Source organism: Amphiura filiformis, chromosome 15 (assembly GCF_039555335.1).
Source record: "Amphiura filiformis chromosome 15, Afil_fr2py, whole genome shotgun sequence".
NCBI classification, from domain to species: domain Eukaryota; kingdom Metazoa; phylum Echinodermata; class Ophiuroidea; order Amphilepidida; family Amphiuridae; genus Amphiura; species Amphiura filiformis.
This window is the reverse complement of record NC_092642.1, coordinates 56,739,393-56,759,054: the sequence shown is the minus strand read 5'-3', so window position 1 is coordinate 56,759,054 and position 19,662 is coordinate 56,739,393. Positions and strand designations below refer to the sequence as shown.

General features: G+C 35.7%; 1 protein-coding gene across 4 annotated transcripts in view; it reads right to left on the bottom strand.

The window, feature by feature from the left end:
* Window positions 1-13,041: 13,041 nt before the first annotated feature.
* Window positions 13,042-19,662, bottom strand: part of LOC140171857 (queuosine 5'-phosphate N-glycosylase/hydrolase-like) — a 65,094-nt gene continuing 58,473 nt past the window's right edge. For all 4 annotated transcript variants that reach the window (XM_072195188.1, XM_072195187.1, XM_072195189.1 and 1 more), the window contains 4 exons: window positions 18,382-18,505; window positions 16,110-16,224; window positions 13,845-13,983; window positions 13,042-13,412 (listed from right to left, as the gene is read on the bottom strand). In XM_072195188.1, the coding sequence (XP_072051289.1) occupies window positions 13,251-13,412; window positions 13,845-13,983; window positions 16,110-16,224; window positions 18,382-18,505 (540 nt within the window). In that variant the 3' untranslated portion in view covers window positions 13,042-13,250. The remainder of the gene's footprint in view (window positions 13,413-13,844; window positions 13,984-16,109; window positions 16,225-18,381; window positions 18,506-19,662) is intronic.

The window sequence follows — 19,662 nt, the reverse complement described above, 5'->3', positions numbered from 1 at the left end:
AATTATAGATTTAGAAAGTTTACTTCGAGGACTGTTAAATATCAAAAATTTTAATAATTTGTCATACAGTTTTTATTATATCGCGAATTTAAAAAAAAAATCAAAATTATTTGATATCATCAGGACATTCCTCGTACATATCGTATTCAGAATTCAATTCGATAAGTCGGATGTGCTCTTATGTCCCACAAAAAATACTGTCCAAACGTTCATACCAGAGCCCTTAAGGTTGGTCTGAACCCTGGAATTATGGAAACTTTCGGGCCTCATAACTTCTAAATTGTTGGTCTAAAGTATATAAAAGTATACATATTTAGAATGGCAAAGACTTGATAAGTTCATCTGTGAGGTCAAATTTGGGCCAAAATGGCACTTTTGGCCCAAAATCTAAAAATAACGGTTTTGGCCCACTTCTTTTGTGCACCGTAACAAAAAATTCTTGGGCCAAAAGTTTTTGAAACTAATTTTTAAAAACTAGATTAAAATATCTAGGACCCGTTTTTTCATTTTTTTGAATTTTGACCAATTTCACCAAAAATATTTGAAATTTGTGCCAAAATCGGGCTTTTTTATAATTTATTTAAAAAATCAGCATTTTTTGACCACTTTTGGCGCAAATTTCTCAAAGTTAGTCGAAATTCAAAAAATGAAAAACGTGTCCTAGATATTTTGATCTAGTTTTAAAAATTAGTTTCAAAAAATTTTGGCCCAAGAATTTTTTGTTACGGTGCACAAAAAAGAAGTGGGCCAAAAACCGTTATTTTTGGGATTTTGGGCCAAAAGTGCCATTTTGGCCCAAATTTGACCTCTCAGATGAACTTATCAAGTCTTTGCCATTCTAAATATGTATACTTTTATATACTTTAGACCAACAATTTAGAAGTTATGAGGCCCGAAAGTTTCCATAATTCCAGGGTTCAGACCAACCTTAACTCTTATAAAGCATAGAGCCATCGGTAGCTATCGGGACAGTGCTACGGGGCACCGATAGTGCTACAGGACCAAATCAAACAACACCCCTCAATTTAAGCATATGTCATGCGATCAAGCAGAATCAGTCGGAACTCGGAAATATTAAATTTTCAGATTCTTATAGGCTACTAAATAGCATTTACAAAGCTGCTTTTGCAGAAAAACCCATTGAAATTGGACAACCAGTTCCAAAGATAAAGGGTTCACAAAAAATAACTCCCCCCTAAAATTACAGAACATTTTTTTTGCATAACTTGACATAAATTTCGTGGATTTGAAAAATTTAAAAACCTGTGAATAAAGGAATTATTTTTCTACCCTCCCAACGTTCTTTGGTCTGAAAATCTTTTGTTTTGGCCAAAAATAATCACGTTTTCTAAAAATGATGCTTTCAGAAAAAGTTGCACTTTTCAACATCCTCATTTATGTCAAAATTAGCTTCAACAAATCATTATTTTGCACTACGTGATGGTTGCATGGGTGAGAGACAAAAAGGGGAAGGAAAAAAACCCAATTAAATCAATCGTAACATTGATACCGAGAAAGTTTTGTACATTACATGTATGGGATGTTGAAAAGTGCAACTTTTTTTAAAGCATCATTTTTGAAAAATGTGATTATTTTTGACCAAAACAAAAAGATTTTAAGAAAAGATAACTTTGGTAGGGTAGCAAACAGATGCCTCTATTCACAGGTTTTTTATTTTTTCAAATCAACAAAATGAATGTTAAGTTATGAATAGAAATGTTTTGTAACTCTTAAATTGATTTTACCATTTTTGAAACACCGTCTCAATACAATCTTCTAGAAAAGGGAAAAAACCCTTACATGTCAATTAGTCATTGTTTTATACTGCAAGATGATTGCATGTGTGACTGGGTAATCGTATACATAAAAATTAAAGAAAACAAAAACACCATTAAATAAATCAAAACATTGATATCGAGAATGTTTTTGTACATTAAATGTATAGGATGTGGAAAAGTGCAACTTTTTCTGAGAGCATCATTTTTGGAAAATGTGATTATTTTTGGCCAAAAGAAAAAAGATTTGTTACGGAAAGAACTTTGGGAGGTTAGGAAAATGATTCCTTTATTCACAGGTTTTTAGATTGTTCAAATCAGCGAAATGTATGTCAAGTTATGCAAAAAATGTCTTGTAATTTTAAGGGGGGAGTTATTTTTTGTGAACCCTTTATGAGCAATGAAAGAGTTTCCAAAACAAGAGGAAACAAAAGGAAATATTCGCTTTGTTTGGCTATATCTCAAAATCAATATTGCCGAGTTCCGACTGATTTTGCTTGATCGCGTCACATATGATGTACACAAGTAGAAGGCCTACTTGAATGTTAGTGTAAAGTTGGGTATGACTAACATTTTTGCTGTGTTTTTTTGTTGACATTGGTGGTTAGAATAAGAATCTGATGGGTGCCCAGTGGCTATAGGCCTACCCTTGGGTATTCCGAGATATCCAGGGTCATATTTTACACAGGGGTCAAAATTCAAAACAGAAAAAAATCCTCTGATTTTGATGAATATGGTCTTAAATAATTTCTCTTGTTTTAACTTAAAAAAAGAATAGTTTGCACTATGTAGAAATTTTGTTACCAAGGTAATACAACAAGACGGGTCAGTACCCATATGCAATTCTATTGATTGATGAAAACTGGGCTCAAAAAGAAACTAATAATTTTTCACAAGGTAATATCTTGAAATCCTGTCCATAGAAATGAACCAAAATTACAAACAAGATTACTTCAATACTTCTACTCTAAGCACATGTCAGTAACCAAGCAGTTGTCCAACTGACACAACAGGAAAATGTACTGACACGGAACATCTTCCTGGACCACATTCACAGGCGAATAATTGGCACCCAGCAAAAGAAATCTGTGAGAATGCATAAGGATCCTGTGTATGACCAGTGTAAGGATCTTGTATACAAGATCCTTCCACGGGTCATTTCCAAAGAACAAGTGGAATAGTGTGGAACTGGCTGCTTCTGCTTTTCACACAATTTCTTCAAGAAACAAGGTCTTGTTCCACACAAAATACCCCTTTAAGAATTATTATTACATGCAATTTATTATTTACTAAAATGTTACGTTTTGTAAGTTTATTTTATCAATTTGATGTACTTTGTATTGTAAAATGTGGCTGGACCACATGGAAAAATGGAAGGGCACCATGTCCATTTGAATATTGAATCAGTGTATTTATGTACTTTGTATTGTAATATGTGGCTGGACCACATGGAAAAATAGATTGGCCCTAAAATTTACCCTTTGAATATTGAATAAGTGTAAAGAACAAATAAACAACGAAGAAAGAAATTACAAAAAGTCATGTTTGTCATATTATTTGTAACATTGGTTAAATTAGGGTTATTAAAGCCATAATGTACGATTTCCTTCAATCACTCAAATTTTAATTTTGTTATTCTTTACCCAAAATGCTGAAATAATATTAGTAATAACTGCCGGGAAAGGCTTTGTGTCCATTCAAAGCTTAAATAACAAGGGAAAGTGAAAGAAACCCCACTGGCTATTTTAGTCATTTATGTCAAAATTGCTCCGTTGACCTTCAAACACAACAAATTTGGATGATTCCATTTAGGTGTAAGTTGGGACATGTATAAATGCCAAAAAATCAGGTTTAAAAAAAATTATATTAATTTCATATTATAAGATCGTACATTATGGCTTTAAACAGCTTGCAATGTTATAAAACTGTATATAATACAACGAAGAAAAGAAATTACACCAGCACGTGCCTTAAAAAGTCATGTTTGTTATACTAGTATTTAGCTTACAATGTTATACAACTGGAGAACAATGCCTCATTTTATCTTGGAAAATTTTGGTGAATCATATGAATTACAAGGTCAATTAACAAAAAACAGGAAACAATGTGTTTCATGAGAAATCCATGTCAAAACATGTTTTAATTTAGCACTGATTGATCAGCTCATTAAGTTACTTTTATTTCCCAAAATGTTTGTCTTGTTATAACAAACCAAAAAAGAATAGTTTGCACTATGTAGGAAATTTTATTACCAAGGTTATACAGCAAGATGCGTCCATACACATATGCAGTCCGATTGATTGATATATTTTGTGTTTTCCTTGGTAACAAAATTCTTACATAATGTAATCTCCTTTTTTTTGTTATATCAAGATTACTAAAAATTGGAGAAAATGTTCTGTTTTATCCTGTGTGGAGCTGTTGACCCAGTGGCATAGTATGAGTCTTCCTGGGGGGGGGGGGGCCTCAATCATGGTTGGGGACCACCAGGCCTGATGGGGGGGCACTAACCATTTTTGGCACATTTCCTATGGGATTTTCTAAATTTTCAGATCGATGGGGGTGCATATGACGATACGCCACTGTGTTGACCTTCGACCTTTTCACCAATGAATCCAGATTTAGATAATAAAAGATAGGATTTTGTCTTTTGCCTATCCAATATGGCATCATAAAGGTTGACACGATATTGGATAAGCAAAAGATCTTTATTCTCAAAATGTAACACTATTTTGCTTAGTTTAAATATATGTTATCATTATCTGTGTAAGCTACATAACATTTCTATTTTGATATTAAGAAAGATATAATATTTTTAAGTGATTGTCTAAAAAAATTTATAATTTATCATATTTAGTTGTATTTGCAATTACTCGGTATCGAAAGGGACTGTGTAGTAATTATGGGCCCCAGATGGTAAAATTTTAACATGGTTTGCCAAAATTTGCTTTCCCCACAGTGTGCAAAAAATAACCACCCAACCCATGGTGAGTAGCGAATTTGGCTTAGTTGGAATATTTTCACAGTTCTTTTATACAACATTTTAGATTATAAAATTATAATGCGACAAAAATTACTTCCTTATCCCCTTTGGTCCACCAAGAGTCACCCCCCCCCCCAATCAGTGGTGGCGGCATGGCCCCCCAGTCAGAACTCTTGCTCCCCCTGTTTCCCCCCAGAAAAAACCCAAAATTACAAATATTTCCACTTTTTGTGGTAATTTTGCTCAAAATTTGTTGATTCCCCGCTGAAATTCACTTTTCCCCCCTAATCCCCTCCCCCCGAAAAAAAATTCCTGACGCCGCCACTGCCCACAATTTACACAGGCGCACTGTATAATTACTGTGCAGTCCTTAATTTATTATGTTTTAGTACAATTCCTTGTTTTTCATCCTGATAGGTTTGTGAATATATCTGTAGGTAAATTAATAAGGCTAATGAAAGTCGATTCCAAGTTTCCCGTCACCTGCCCGCATCACCTTTTCAATTTGACCAAAACTTTCATTATTTTCATTAAAAATTCAAATATGCAATTTGTTTATTTACTAAAACGTTACGTTTTGTAAGTTTCATGGTTTATTTGATCAATTTGATGTACTTTGTATTGTAATATGTGGCTGGACCACATGGAAAAACAGAAGGGCACTAGAATTTCCCTTCCCAGTGGGCACATCAACATTGATTCAACGTTGAAATATCAACTTTATTTCAACCTTACTCAATGTTAGGTTGAAATAAGGTTGAAATCAAGTTGATTTAAATTTCAACCCGATTTCAAAGTTGAATCAACGTTGAAATATCAACCTGATTTCAACTTCAGGTTGATCAGGTTGATTTGCATTTCAACGTTGATTCAACGTTGACATGTCAACTTGTGCCCACTAGGTTTAAATATTGAATCGGTGTAAAGAACAAATAAACAACAAAGAAAGAAATGACACCAGCACGTGCCTTAAAAAGTCATGTTTGTCATATTTGTATGTTAAATTACGATTATTATAAAACAGCTTGCAATGTTATACAACAAGAGAACAATACCTAATTTATCTTGGATTATTATGAATTACAAGGTCATTTAACCACAGGAAACAATTAAGGTATTTCATGAGAAGTCCATTTCAAAACATGTTTTAATTTTGCACTGATAGATCAGCTCATTATAATCAAAGACAAATTAAAAACTTCCACCGCACCCTGTGTGGAAGACATGACGTTATAATCTCCTACACAGGGAGTGTGTATTTCCAATGGGGTTACCTGAATTGGTGACTACTAGTATTTCAAATTCACACTCCCTGTGTGGGAGATTTAGATGATGTCTTCCATAGGGGGTGTATGAATTTTAATTGGAATATCCCAATACATCATTAATAATCATAATGAGACACATTCAAAGACAGAACTAACTTGATAAATAAATGACTTATGTATATGAAGAGTTCTTATGCAAAACATGATTACATCCGATGACTGTCTTGTGTGTATGGTTTTTTTTGTGTGTGTGTTTGTTATTTTAAAAATCATTATAATAGATGATTTTGGTCACATTTTTATTTGTTTTTCTTTGCCAAAAATTATGCAATAATAATTTCTGAAAGGTTTTATGGTTATTTTGATAATAAATAAATGATGCATAATGAAGTAAAATCAAAAAGTTCATATTCCCCACCGATGGATATACCAATATAACATGACTATAGCATTGCATCGCTCAATTTGCAATTAAATAGACCTTGATGCTTATGATCTGTGCATTTAACAAAGCATTTAACAAAGGAGTTTGTACAGGAATTAAGGGCTGGGGTATGAGCGTTTGGACAGTATTTATTGTGGGACATTAGAGCACATCAGACATATCGAATTGCATTCTGAATACGAAGAATGTCATTCTGATATCAAATAATTTAGATTTGTTGAAATTCACAATTTAATACACATTTTATGGCAAATCATTAAAAATTGATATTTTTGATATTTAACAGTACTTGAAGTAAACTTTATATATCTGATGATTTATACTTAAAGTGTATGTAGGTGGGATGAAAAGCCGACGATCAATTGAAAATTTTGACCTTTCGTATTGAAGATATGGATTTTTTTTTTTTTTAACACCAACAAAAATAAGGTCTTTTTGGGAAAAAATCCATATCTTCAATATGAAAGGTCAAAATTTTCAATTGACCGTCGGCTTTTCCTCCTGCTACATGCACTTTAAGAATATGTCATTAGATTTATATAATTTACTTGAGGACTGTTATATATCAAAATTTGAAAATATCAAATTTTTATAATTTGTCATAAAATTTGTATTATATTGTGATTTTCAAAAATGAAAATTATTTGATATCAGAAAGACATGCTTCAGATTCAGAATGCAATTCGATAGGTCTGAGGTGCTCTCATGTCCCACAAAAAATACTGTCGAAATGCAATAAATGCTCATTTTAGATCCCTTAAAAGTGTCGGATCATGCCTCCTGGCCTTTAGTGAGTTGTAGACCTGAATGCGAATGTATGAATGTTGGCATATCCGCATGCATGCTGGTCACTTTTTGGGGGAAAAAAGAAAAAGAAAAGAAAAGGAACTTTTACTGACCGGTCATCCCATCTACAGAGAGCAAAAGAATAAAGTTATCAGTTATGTTCGCCCCTGTACATCCTAAACAAGACGAATATGTGGTGTGATCAAGCGAAATCAGTCTGAAGTCGGGCATATTCAATTTTCAGTTTTCATGATTGTCTTTGTTTGCCTATATCTGAAAATCAGAATATCCAACTTCCAACTGATTTGCAAGATCACATCACATGTCAAAATTCCCTGTACTCTTTAGCTCTGATTTAAGACCTCATTTGTTAAAATCGGGTTGATAAAATGAAAGAAACGGTGATCGAAAACCCAAGGAAGTAACAAAATCAATAGCACTTCAATGTTCAAATCAATGGAAAGCACAGCGCTACAGTCAGTCTACTCTGAAGTACAAAGTACTGACGCGGACGCACACATTGTGCCGACTTTGAAGGCACGCATACCTGCAGCAGAGACGCAGCACTACGCACTGTTAATGCGCTGTATACGTGCGCGTTGCCACTTTGTTCTACAGAGTAGACAAACTGTAGTTTTCTTGTTTGAGAATGCTTGTGTACAAATCAATAAGTCATTCAATAGATCAATCTGCAACTTTCAAATTTGCATCTTCCTTGGGATTTTAGATCGCTGTAGAAATATTTCTTGACCTATTTCAAACAAATGAGGTCTTAAATCCAAAAAAGATACAGCTGTTATGACATTTGCCTGTCTTTGTTTAGGATATATACAGGGGTGAAAACCCAGGATGAAAATAACTGGTACCTTTTTCTTTTTCTGTCTGTATAAAAATGATATGTCTATGTACAATTTAGCAACCAATCTTTTCAGGGGGCCTTATGCTGGTTTCATACTTTCTGCCGCTTCAATATAAAAGGTCAAAATTTTCAATTGATCGTCGGCTTTTCCTCCCAGCTACATACACTTTAAGAATATTATAAAATTTATTTCGAGGACTGTTATATATCAAAAATTTGAAAAATATCAAATTTTAATAATTTGTCATAAAATTTGTATTATATCGTGAATTTCAAAAGACATGCTTCAGATTCAGAATGCAATTTGATACGCCTGAGGTGCTCTCATGTCCCACAAAAAATACTGTCGAAACGCCATAAACGCTCATTCTAGATTCCTTAATTTTTCATGATTTTATCAATTCTGGACACTTAGTTTAGTGGGTGTTTAACTCGCGTTTCAAAATATATTCACATGTGTAATAAATATTTTTATGGCTGCCTGTACGACCGTAAACAGCCGTGAAAAGCGCAAAGATTAAACCCTGCAAATATTTCCCGCTACACAGTAGCACACTACTTTATTATCCTTTTCATATACAAAATATAATTCATTTACAAATAATTTACTATTTTCCAATTATGTCTACCATGATACAGATAATTTTGGTCAGTTAGAGCCCAGTAATTGGAAAAGTTTTTCTCAAAGCTCCCAAGCACATAAGAAAATTTGTGCATGTTAGTTATGCCTGAATTATTGTCAAAAACCTTTTACATATCATTTTTCTTTTAAGTTTACCATTTAAGTTTAACATGACAAAAGGTTATGATTTGCAGTCGACAAATATAATGTCCAAATATTATAAGGATAAATGTGCCAAAAAAGGAGATTGGTATATTTCGACAGCATAAAATAAAGAACACAAGATTTTGTGTAGCATTAAGGGGGTACTACACCCCTGGCCAATTTTGTGCCTATTTTTGCATTTTTCTCAAAAATTATAGTGCATTGGTGACAATTAAGATGTGCATGTTGTAGGGGCAAGGACTACAACTATTGCTCTGAAAATTCAGCAACTCAAGGCAAGTAGTTATTGATTTATTGATCAAATACTGGTTTTCCTCATTTTTTGACTGTAACTCCACAACTGTTGTCTGTGCTGAAATAAGATTTCCAGTGCAGTAGTTGTAGTCCTTGCCCCTATAATATACATATCTTACTTGTCACCAATGCGGTATAATTTTTGAGAAAAATGCAAAAATAGGCACAAAATTGGACATGGGTGTAGTACCCATCTGAGAAATAAAAATAATAACAAAAAACTCACATTCTGCATTCGCTTGTTAACAGCAGAGCTTTGAGACAAACTTCCAAAATAATGGGGTCTTGTTTCTTTCTTTTTTCCCTTCTGATTTCAAAATATTACCAAATAACTATTACTAGTATATAAGTTAATGTTAATTATAATTTATCTTATTACCATGATTACCGTTTTGTTAAAACAGGGCTCTTAATGAAAATAGCACTTGTGCTGAGACCACTGTGTTAAAGCCATATTGTAACATTTGCTGAGGAGAACGCCCTCAATATTTTTAAATTCTGGTTTTTACATGATTATAAAGTACTTTAGTAAACAAAGATACCCTGCAAAAATCAAGACTTTAGGTGCTGTAGTTTTGTGAAAATCCAAGATTTTGAATTAACGGTCATCATAATGTGGTTTATAATTATGATGGAAATATTAGTTGACCACATATGCGATGTTCATAACACAGTACGTATACAGCATGCAGGATGGTTATACACACATAATTTTACCTCACTTGTTCAGCTCAAAATTTAAAAGGGACATATCTGACAGTAAAAGCTAACATTTTATAGAGAGGAAATACTAATCTGTTTTTATAAACATGTTACAAAATGGCTTTAATAAATAATTAAACCTTGCATATGAATGAACATGTAATCAACTTGTAATCAGGGATGTTGTCTCAATATCCCTGATGTAATTAAGGTAATACTGAAGTGAATATTGGGACAAAACTAGCATCTGACACTTGTATTAATTGCAGGGAATGCCTTTTGAGGAGAACGAGAGCTATTGCTCTCTACTGCTCTCCTTAAATCTGATATAGGAGAGTGATTTTTAGCTCTCCTTAGTTGACCATTCTCTCCATACATTCTATTGTAAATGCTCTAAACAGCTTTCCTTGAAGGCTCCAGAAGAGCTATTTAGTGCTCTCCTGCAAATTCTAAAAGACAGTCCCTGTAATTGGGCTATTCCATTTGAAATCCATACACCCCCTATGGAAGACATGACATTAATCTTCCTCACAGGGAGTATGAATTTCAAATGGGGTTACCCGAAAGCTGAATTTATACTTGATTGCTTTTGTAGAAAGCAAATAGAATGCATTACTTGTTTCAGAACATCAACAGGCTATTCCAGTTGAAATCCACACCCCTATGGATGACATGACCTTACTCTTCCACACAGGGAGTGTGAATTTCACATAGTGTTACCTGAATGGAAGACTCCATTTGAAATCTGCACCCCCTGTGTGGGAGATTAGGATCATGTTTTCTGTAGGGGGTGTATGGATTTCAACTGGATTAGCCCATTTCACAAAGGAATACTTCTAATCAATTTTACATTTTCATGAAACATAAAACCCTGTTAAATAATTGATCGCTTTTGCAAAACAGCAAATTAAACTTGTTTCAGAGTGCCAATGGGCTATTCCAGTTGAAATCCATACACCCCCAAAAGAAGACATGACCCAAATTTTCTACACAGAGAGTGTGAATTTCAAATGAGGTTTCCTGAATGGGTGATTCCATTTCAAATCTACACACCCCCTCCCCCTGTGTGGGTGATTAAAGATCATGTCTTCCATAGAGGTGTATGGATTTCAACCAGATCATATAGCCCAACCTGATTGACAACCATCACTTTAAAAAATACTCCCGAGGAATGTTACTGCATTGACCAATCATTACCGTCAACTGGATATATAATTTGCTAAATTTTCTTTTCTTGATCTTCAACTAGCAATAATTAATATCAACATCAGTGGATGTCTGAAATACTTACTTTGCGGTATTTCAAATATGTTAATGAAATTTGTTGTTTGCTTTTGTCCATGATTAGCAACAGTGATGCAAAACCAGCGATGTATCGCTTTTCACAAGCTACCGTAAAAACTCGAAAGTTAGCATATGTGCTTACTATCGAGAGCTTTTAAAACATGCAAACATGAAGTGCCCCATGCACATAGGTGTAAAGGGTTTTGAGCAAATCATCGATACACATAGTTATATACGAACAAGTAAACCTGCAAATTTGTGTCTTACCCCCATTAGCTCAGTTGGTAAATCGCTGGACTTTGGTACAATTTCATGTTTTCAAAAGCGCTCGATAGTAAGCACATTATTCTAACTATCGAGTTTTTACGGTATTGCATATTGTTTTTCAAAAGCGATGCATCGCAATTGCTAAGCAATCAAGTGTAAATTCAGCTAATTTTGTTCAGTTTATACTGGCACTATTATAGTGTGATATTGCATAAATACAATAAGCCCAATCACCATTCTAACTTCCGGTTTTTGAGAGCAGTTTTGGGACACTTTGACCTCTGACATATCGGGAAAATTGCTGTAATTATTAATAATTAATTTATTATTCTAATAATGTTATCATTATAAATAATAAAATAATTAATTTATACAATAACCAAATTTTTGGGTTTGTTTTTATTCTAGTAACACGTTTTAAATTATATTTTGTACGCACAAAACCCAAATTTTTCTGAATTTTACCGATAGGTCAAAGGACAAAGTGTCCCAAAACTGCAAAAACTGTCCCACAATGCATTGCAAATTTCCAATGCCGATTGGGCTTATTCAATATCCTGAGTAATATATGTTATGTCTATCATCATTTGGATCTTGTGACCGGTAGGGCATGCATGCATTACCGCCAATCCAGCTTGAAATGTGGGGTGACAATCGGTCTGAATTGTCAAAAAGTGGCTGAAAAGAACAAAAAATAGGTCATTTTGCCAAAAGGTGGGGACACATACCCCTTCCCCCGGTGGTGGACACATGCTCAATAGATGCATGTAGAGGGTGGATTTGGGTTCAAGTTTTACACATATGATAGGCCTATGTATAAGCAACAATTTCCCATGCTAACTCAATTTGGCCAAAGTATGGACTTGGGTGGGCTTTGTATTCATATATTCAATTTCAAATGATGTCACATTTTATAAATATATCAATCTCCAAATTTGCATATTCCTTCAGCTGGCTAGGAATAATTTTAAAAATAAGCGTAGTGATTTACAGTGCACTACGCACAAGCACAACATCTAAACATTAGTCCACAAGCTTCAGCACACTTTAAATATCATTCAACAACCATTAAACAATATCACAGGGCTTTGCAGCTAAGCGCACACCCTAGACATTCCACATATGTGACCCCTCGGCACAACTAAGCCCTGAAGTCGCCAATCATCATTTTTGAGATATTCAACCAAAATATTCCGCTTGAAATTAGCTTTAAAATGATGTATATCATGTCTATAGTACTTGACATTTAAGTAGTGAAAAATCAATAAAACAGTCAATAAATCCTTTGTTTCCTATTGTTTATTGTTAAGTTCGATGGAGCATATCTCAATAGTGGCACTGGCGACATCCGGGCTCAGTTGTGCCGAGGGGTCACATATGACCATTGCAGCCAGGATCAGCTCCCCGAGTTTCATACGGGTTACAATGAGACAATTAGCAGTAAGTTCCTTGTCCAGAGGAACAGTGTTCGATTTACCTGGATTAGCATAGCAAAATGCTACTCACAATATTGGAATTGCTACTCAAATCTGAAAGTGAGTAGCAGTTTTTGCTACACAAAAAAATAAATGAAAATCGAACACTGCAGAGGAATTTCAAGCTAACTCAATTTTTCCATAAGAGCACACTAATCCACCACCAGGGTTTGAACCCACAACCTCTCCCACCATGATCAAACACTTTATCGATTGATCAATGCCATGATTGGTTCAGTTATTTATATATATGTCTATGGTGACCAGTGCATGATAGCCTCATATTCAGCTGCAAAGTTCCATTCCTGCTATACGCCAATACGTCTCAGTAAAATTGTGTTCTTATCCTGTGGATTGGTATATCTTGAATATCATCCCAGTTCTCAGTAGCAAAGTCCCAGAGATAGAAGTCAATTATAATGGAGTTAAGAAGCATCTTGGGTGCTGAGTCCTGTGCTGTTAGTTCTTCAAGTTCCTTGCGAATCAACTGAAACAGAAATTGACAAACCATTCATGTAATTCATTTCATGGCCTTCTATGAAATTGTGTATGAATTTTTTTTACTACCCTAAAATTTCTTTCCATTGGTTCATTCACTCGGTGATAACCTAGGCTATAGTTCTTAAGGTCTCCTTGAAGATCAGTACCAGACACCGAAGGGGCAACCCTGGTTCAGTGGTGTAGCCAGGACTTTTCAGAGGGGGGCAAGGGGGGGGTCAAAACAAATTTCCAGGGGAGCAAACTTTGACTGAAAATGGGCTAAAAATTACAAAAAAAAGGCCTCTCACAGGGGGGCAAGAAAGGGGGCAAGACTTCTCACAGGGGGGTGCAGCTGCCCCTCCCCTGGCTACACCACTGCCCTGGTTAAAGAAACATCAAATAAATAACATAGCAAGTACGCAAGAATGAGGTAACTCACTTCTACCGTCCATATAGAGCACCCTCTTATCTCGACCTCTAACCTTTCACCCTGGGTCAGCTCTCTTCCTGACCTGAGTAATTCCATCAATTTGTCCGAGTATGTGATTGCCTTCAAATAGTTCAGCACTTGTGGGACTCTGTTGGAATAAATGGTCAAGTCAATCAAAACAATGGGATTCAAACTATCAAAGTTAGGATTAGAGTATTCGTCATTTGGACTAATATTGTAGGGTCTGCACTATTGTACATGCCCATCCCCTTTTTAAAGAGAAATCACAGCTTATTTAGCCAATATCAACATAGGGGTTATCAGGTAAAATATTTTCATAACATATTGATCTCTGCTATTTGGCACTTCATCACTATTTGACAGTGATGGAAAGAAAAGGGCAAATCGATGGGGGACATCCTGAAAAACATAAACACTCTACATGCTGTGTACGGAGTATGTACCGTTCAATGGAAATGTAGATGTAATAGGGTACAGCAGCTATGAATATTCAACACATGTGGCTCTGCGCCAAGCTACTGTGACAGGGAAGCCCCCGGTCATCAGTATTGTGTAATTGAATGTGCGTTCAGTCAATATAGGATCAGGGTTCACAGTTTATCGCGTTTTCGCGTCCAGGACGCTTTTTGAACTCATTGGACCCGCAAAAAGTAAGATTATGTAACCTGAATGGGTCCAGCAGGCTGTGCTTGGACCCGGAAAAAATCCCATCCAAGAAATAGAAAATATCATCATAGATCGTCATTGTGCGATAACCCAGCTGAATCGGCTCACTTTTCATTCATAAATTACATACCGTACAATTACAAAAATCGCTGCAACATGATACACACCTCATCGCTATTTCATGCACAGATATTTGATCAGCGATACGAGGGGAACTGTGGAAGAGGTTTTTTTCGGATCGTGCAAATATTATGTTACAATAAAAATGTCAACAAAACAGGGTTTCCTCGTGACATCGCGTCTCGTCGCGAAAACACGTTTTTGCGGTACTTGTATATTTCAACCGAGCAAATATAACAAAATAACCAAATAATTAGATGATTAAAGTAGTGCATGTTATTAGGTAGTAATTGTAGTTCTTTATGAGAAAGTCGGCCGATCGCGGCAAGTCGTCTTTTACCCAGTAATTTGACTCAACTTTGGTAAATTTTGGGTGCCGAATTCAGCATACTTTCATATTTATCGTTTGCGCCTGTACTGAAAATACATTTCCGGGTGTTTCTGAAGTTTTGTACATAAGTACAATTTGGACCCACAAAAATCAATTTGGGACCTGCAAATTTCAACTAAATGTTATCTGAATGGGTCCAGCATAAAAAAGGGGACCCGGTTATTTGAGAGCAAACTGTGAACCCTGTATAGGATAGTTTTAATCGTTTAACTCAGTTGGCGTCTAAGTTTTTTTACTTGGGAGCAAAATCTGGGCACTTAAATTTATAAATTTAAGAGCCATTGGCCCCTAAGTCAGTTTTTGCACCATACAGCACTGAAACATAGTGAGATATTGGGTACAAGAGGAAACATGTTTGTTTGGCCCAGGGACAATTATCATACAATTGTAAAAAAATTCTTATTGAATTTTAAAGATCCCCAGGACTTGATTTCACTAACAGGTAGCAATTGGCTATTCCACTTGAAATCCATACACCCCATATGGAAGACATGATTGACCTTAATCTTCCATGCAGGGAGTGTGAATTTCAAACAGGGTTACCTGAATGGTAACTCCATTCAAAATTCACACTCCTGTGTGGGAGATTAAGTTTGTGTCTTCCATTGGTGTATGGGCTATTCCAGTTGACATCCATACACCCTCAATAGAAGACATAACCTTAATCTCCCACACAGGGAGTGTGACTTTCAAATGGGGTTACCTGAATGGGTAACTTCATTTAAAATTTCCTGTGTGGAAGATTAAGGTCATGTCTTCCATTGGTGCATGGCTATTCAAGTTCAAATCCATACACCTCCTATAGAAGACATGACCTTAATCTTCCACATAGGGAGTGTGAATTTCAAAATGGGGTTACCTGAATGGGTAACCTGAACTCCCTTTTGTAATCTACACTCCCTGTGTGGGAGATTAAGGTCACATCTTCCACAGGGGGTGTATGGATTTCAACTGGAAAAGCCTACCCATCGTAACTCTAAAAATCTATAGAAGAGTTATGATGCATTTGGGACTTATGATGCATCACAACTGTTTGTAAAATTTACATCAGGGCAGCTATTTTTCTATTACCTCACCTGTAATCGGCAAACATGGTGAGTGTGTTGATATCGGTAAAGCTGCCGTAGCTTTGACCTTCAAAGCACGCCCATATATCTGCTATCAAGATCTGTGCTCTCTTGTAAAACGATACTGTAACAAAGACATTTTTGGAAGCCATAAAAAATCTCTGAGTAACAATCGAATTAAGATACAGGGAATGAAAATATCAAGACATGTGTGCAAACATATTAGTTGCGCTGGTGGAATGGCCAGTGGCATGCGCATAGGGGGGAGGGGCCGCAACCCCCTCCACTTTTTGATCAGTCAGGGGAATGCACTAAGGTAAGGGGAATTCAAGATTTACCTATTATGGCGAGCAAAATGAACCAAAAATTTGTGAACAGTCGGGGGAATCGAGACCTGTGCCCCCCCCCCCCACAACAGGTAATACAGGAGAGTCTGGCACAACTGTCAAGAGAAAAAGAGATGGGCACTTCCAAACCTTGTTGCACTGCTCCAACATGACCCTTAACCATTCTTGTACCTTTTACTGCTTTCATAGGCTTTCAATAGGCTAGCTTGTGTTATTTTTGACATTGATTTGATCGGTGGATTTCCCATGGACCAATCAAGTATAAACATTATGTAACCTGCTTTCACAAAATGAGCATAAAGTTGACAAAATAACTTTGAGATATTTCAGATTTGAAATCCTAATCTTATACCCTTTAAAATCATACCAAACATATGTTAGGATGTATGGTTCCTTATTTGGTCTTCAAAAAGCAATATTTCCTCCAGAATTTCTTTTGTTTTCTATTGAAGTTTGTCATGTTTAACCCTAACACCCAACCCTGCTTTTTGCTATCGGAAGTTAATGAAGAAACAAAAAAGGAGAGAAGGTGAAAAAAGAAGTCACCTGGCAGGCTGGCACCCCCAGGATTCTAACCTTACCAGGGTGCAAATTGTGATTTCTTCCTCAGGAGCAAATTTTTTAGGCTCAAGATTTCCTCAATCATACCATGCATAAAATAGCTTTATTCTGCAGTTCAAAAGATGAGAATGTTAACATAGCGTGTATGTTATTAGCGACATATGTTAGGTCTTCGAGCTTCCAAAAAAGGCTTTACAATGACAATGTAAAATTTGGTATTTTACACTAGTTTGGGGTCAATTTTGGTCGGACAGTGGCTCCTTTTCCCTTTTATTTTCCTCTACCCCATTCCTCTTTCATTTTTTGTCAGAGGAGCACAACTTGTTTTATGTTTTTTTTAATTTCCTCAATATTTTCCAGATTGTCCTCTTCTCAGTGGCATTAATATTGATACACTGAATTCCTTCATGACTTTTGTTCCCATAAAATCCTCATTGCTGCCTCTCTCTAAATTTCCTCAGATATGATTGCCGCTCTCTAAATTTCCTCAGATATGAGCCCTGTTTCCACCTGTCTTCATCCAACTTCTTTTTTTCCTGTTAAATTACATTGAATACCTCCTATGGTGATGAATTGTAAATTTCCTCATATATATCGCATTTCCATATTCTAACACCAACACCTTCCTCTTTTTTGCTCTTATTTCTTGTAACAATAGTGTGAATTCTTCCCAATTTTGCACAATCAGTGTCTTTAAAGATTTCCTCTCTTCCATTCAGTAGCTTCACTTCCTCACAGCCCTCCCCTTTTATCTTGTACCTCACTCTTCTTCATTTTCTTTCCTCATTTCCCTCTTCTTCGTCTCTTTTCTTTTCTTCTCTCTCTCCTCCTTTTTCCTCTCTTTCTTTTTTCTTCCCATGGCATTATTTCCTCAATTTTGACTCTCATTTCCTAGGAGCGGTGCTCCCCGCTCCCGCACAATTTGCATCCCTGCTTAGACCCACCGCATACCAAGCACACGATCACCAACCGGTAGCCACACCGGTAACGCTGTCCCGGGCAGCGATTCCGTGAGCATATATAAAATTCATGTTATCTAACCCTAACACGCTTTTTGCTATCGGAAGTTAATGAAGAAACGAAAAAGGAGAGAAGGTGAAGAAAAATCACTTGGCACCCAGGGATTCGAACCTTAGACCCCCCGCAAGCCAAGCACACAATCTCCGACCGTTAGCCACACGGGTAACCATTCCGTGAGCATACACCACTTAGGGTGATTGCATCATCGCAGATCCTGGGATTCATGCATGCGCAGTGGTTTTCATCATGGTATTTTGTGGTCTTTATGGGTGTTAGGTTAATGAATTGTATCTTCTATGGTGCCCTGGTGATTTGATGCTCATTTTGTGGGAGCAGGTCACAATAGGTCTTACCAGTTTGATTTTGATAAGTAGCTGTATCCCTATATGATGAGAAGTTTTCAGTAATCAGTTTCAGCAGCTCACTGGCACTTCCATTGCACTGGATTATGCAGTTCACAAATGAACCGCGAAATTTCTACCAATGTAAAACACAATATTAAAGCATTATTGTAACATAAAAAAAGATTTTTATTTTTTTCCGACAAAATGTTAGTTTTCACTGTCAGATATGTCCCCTTTTAAATGCCGTACTGCGCAGGTCAGCAACCAATCACACCCTGCCTTTGCCCTGACGTCAGACGCAAACTAGTCTTTGTTAATTGGCTGTCTTCAATTATAGGATCCACAGATTTCGACTGCTCAGTGCCAGAAGTGGGTAAGTATAATAGCTGCCCTGTGAACATTTGGCAATTTACACACAGTATATTGTACTCATCTACACATGGCAGCTATTGCATTATCCACTTCTGGCATTGAGCAGTCGATTTGCTTGATCATGCTAACAAATTGAGTTAGGCTGAGTTGAAACTATAGTGGGATATATTAAGGTGGTACTACACCCCCTGATAAATTTTGTGACTAATTTTTCATTTTTCTCAAAAAATAACTACAAACTGGTAACAAAAGTTATGTATATAAGTGGTTCATTATATATGTTAAGAAATCTTATGCAAAGTTACTATTAACTCCTATTGTATCTGGTTTATATGACCACATTGGATATTTATATTTTATATTACTTATTTGTGTTGTGCATTTTCTTATTTACTATTGTTAACTGTTTTTTTTTTTAATGTATTTAGGTTAATTCATATCAAGATATGACAGCTTACTGTTACTTCATTGAAGTGACAGTCTGCTGCCATGTCAAATGATGAATTAACCAATCAAGGGATCACAGATTTTCAGGCCTCTCCTTGGCCTTTCCTGTGATTCCTTCACTCTCACTTATATTATGATTTTGTATGTATTCTAGCTTTTTGTAATTTGTTGAGTGAAAAATAATAAATGAATGAATGAATGAATGAGGTACATTCCAGTGGTACCTCTTTTCTTATCATAAATAACATACCTCTTGTTTTGAGTCACTGAAATTCCAGTGTATTAACTGGTTTCCTTGCCCCTATAATATAGATAACTTTTGTTACCAGTGTGTTATCATTTTTTGAGAAAAATGCAAAAATAGTCACAAATTTATCAAAGGGTGTACCACCTTAATGGTACTATCTTTGTTCTAGATTCAGCTTTACCCATTCTATTCATTGCTATAGTACAAGAGGAAATTCTTCTAAT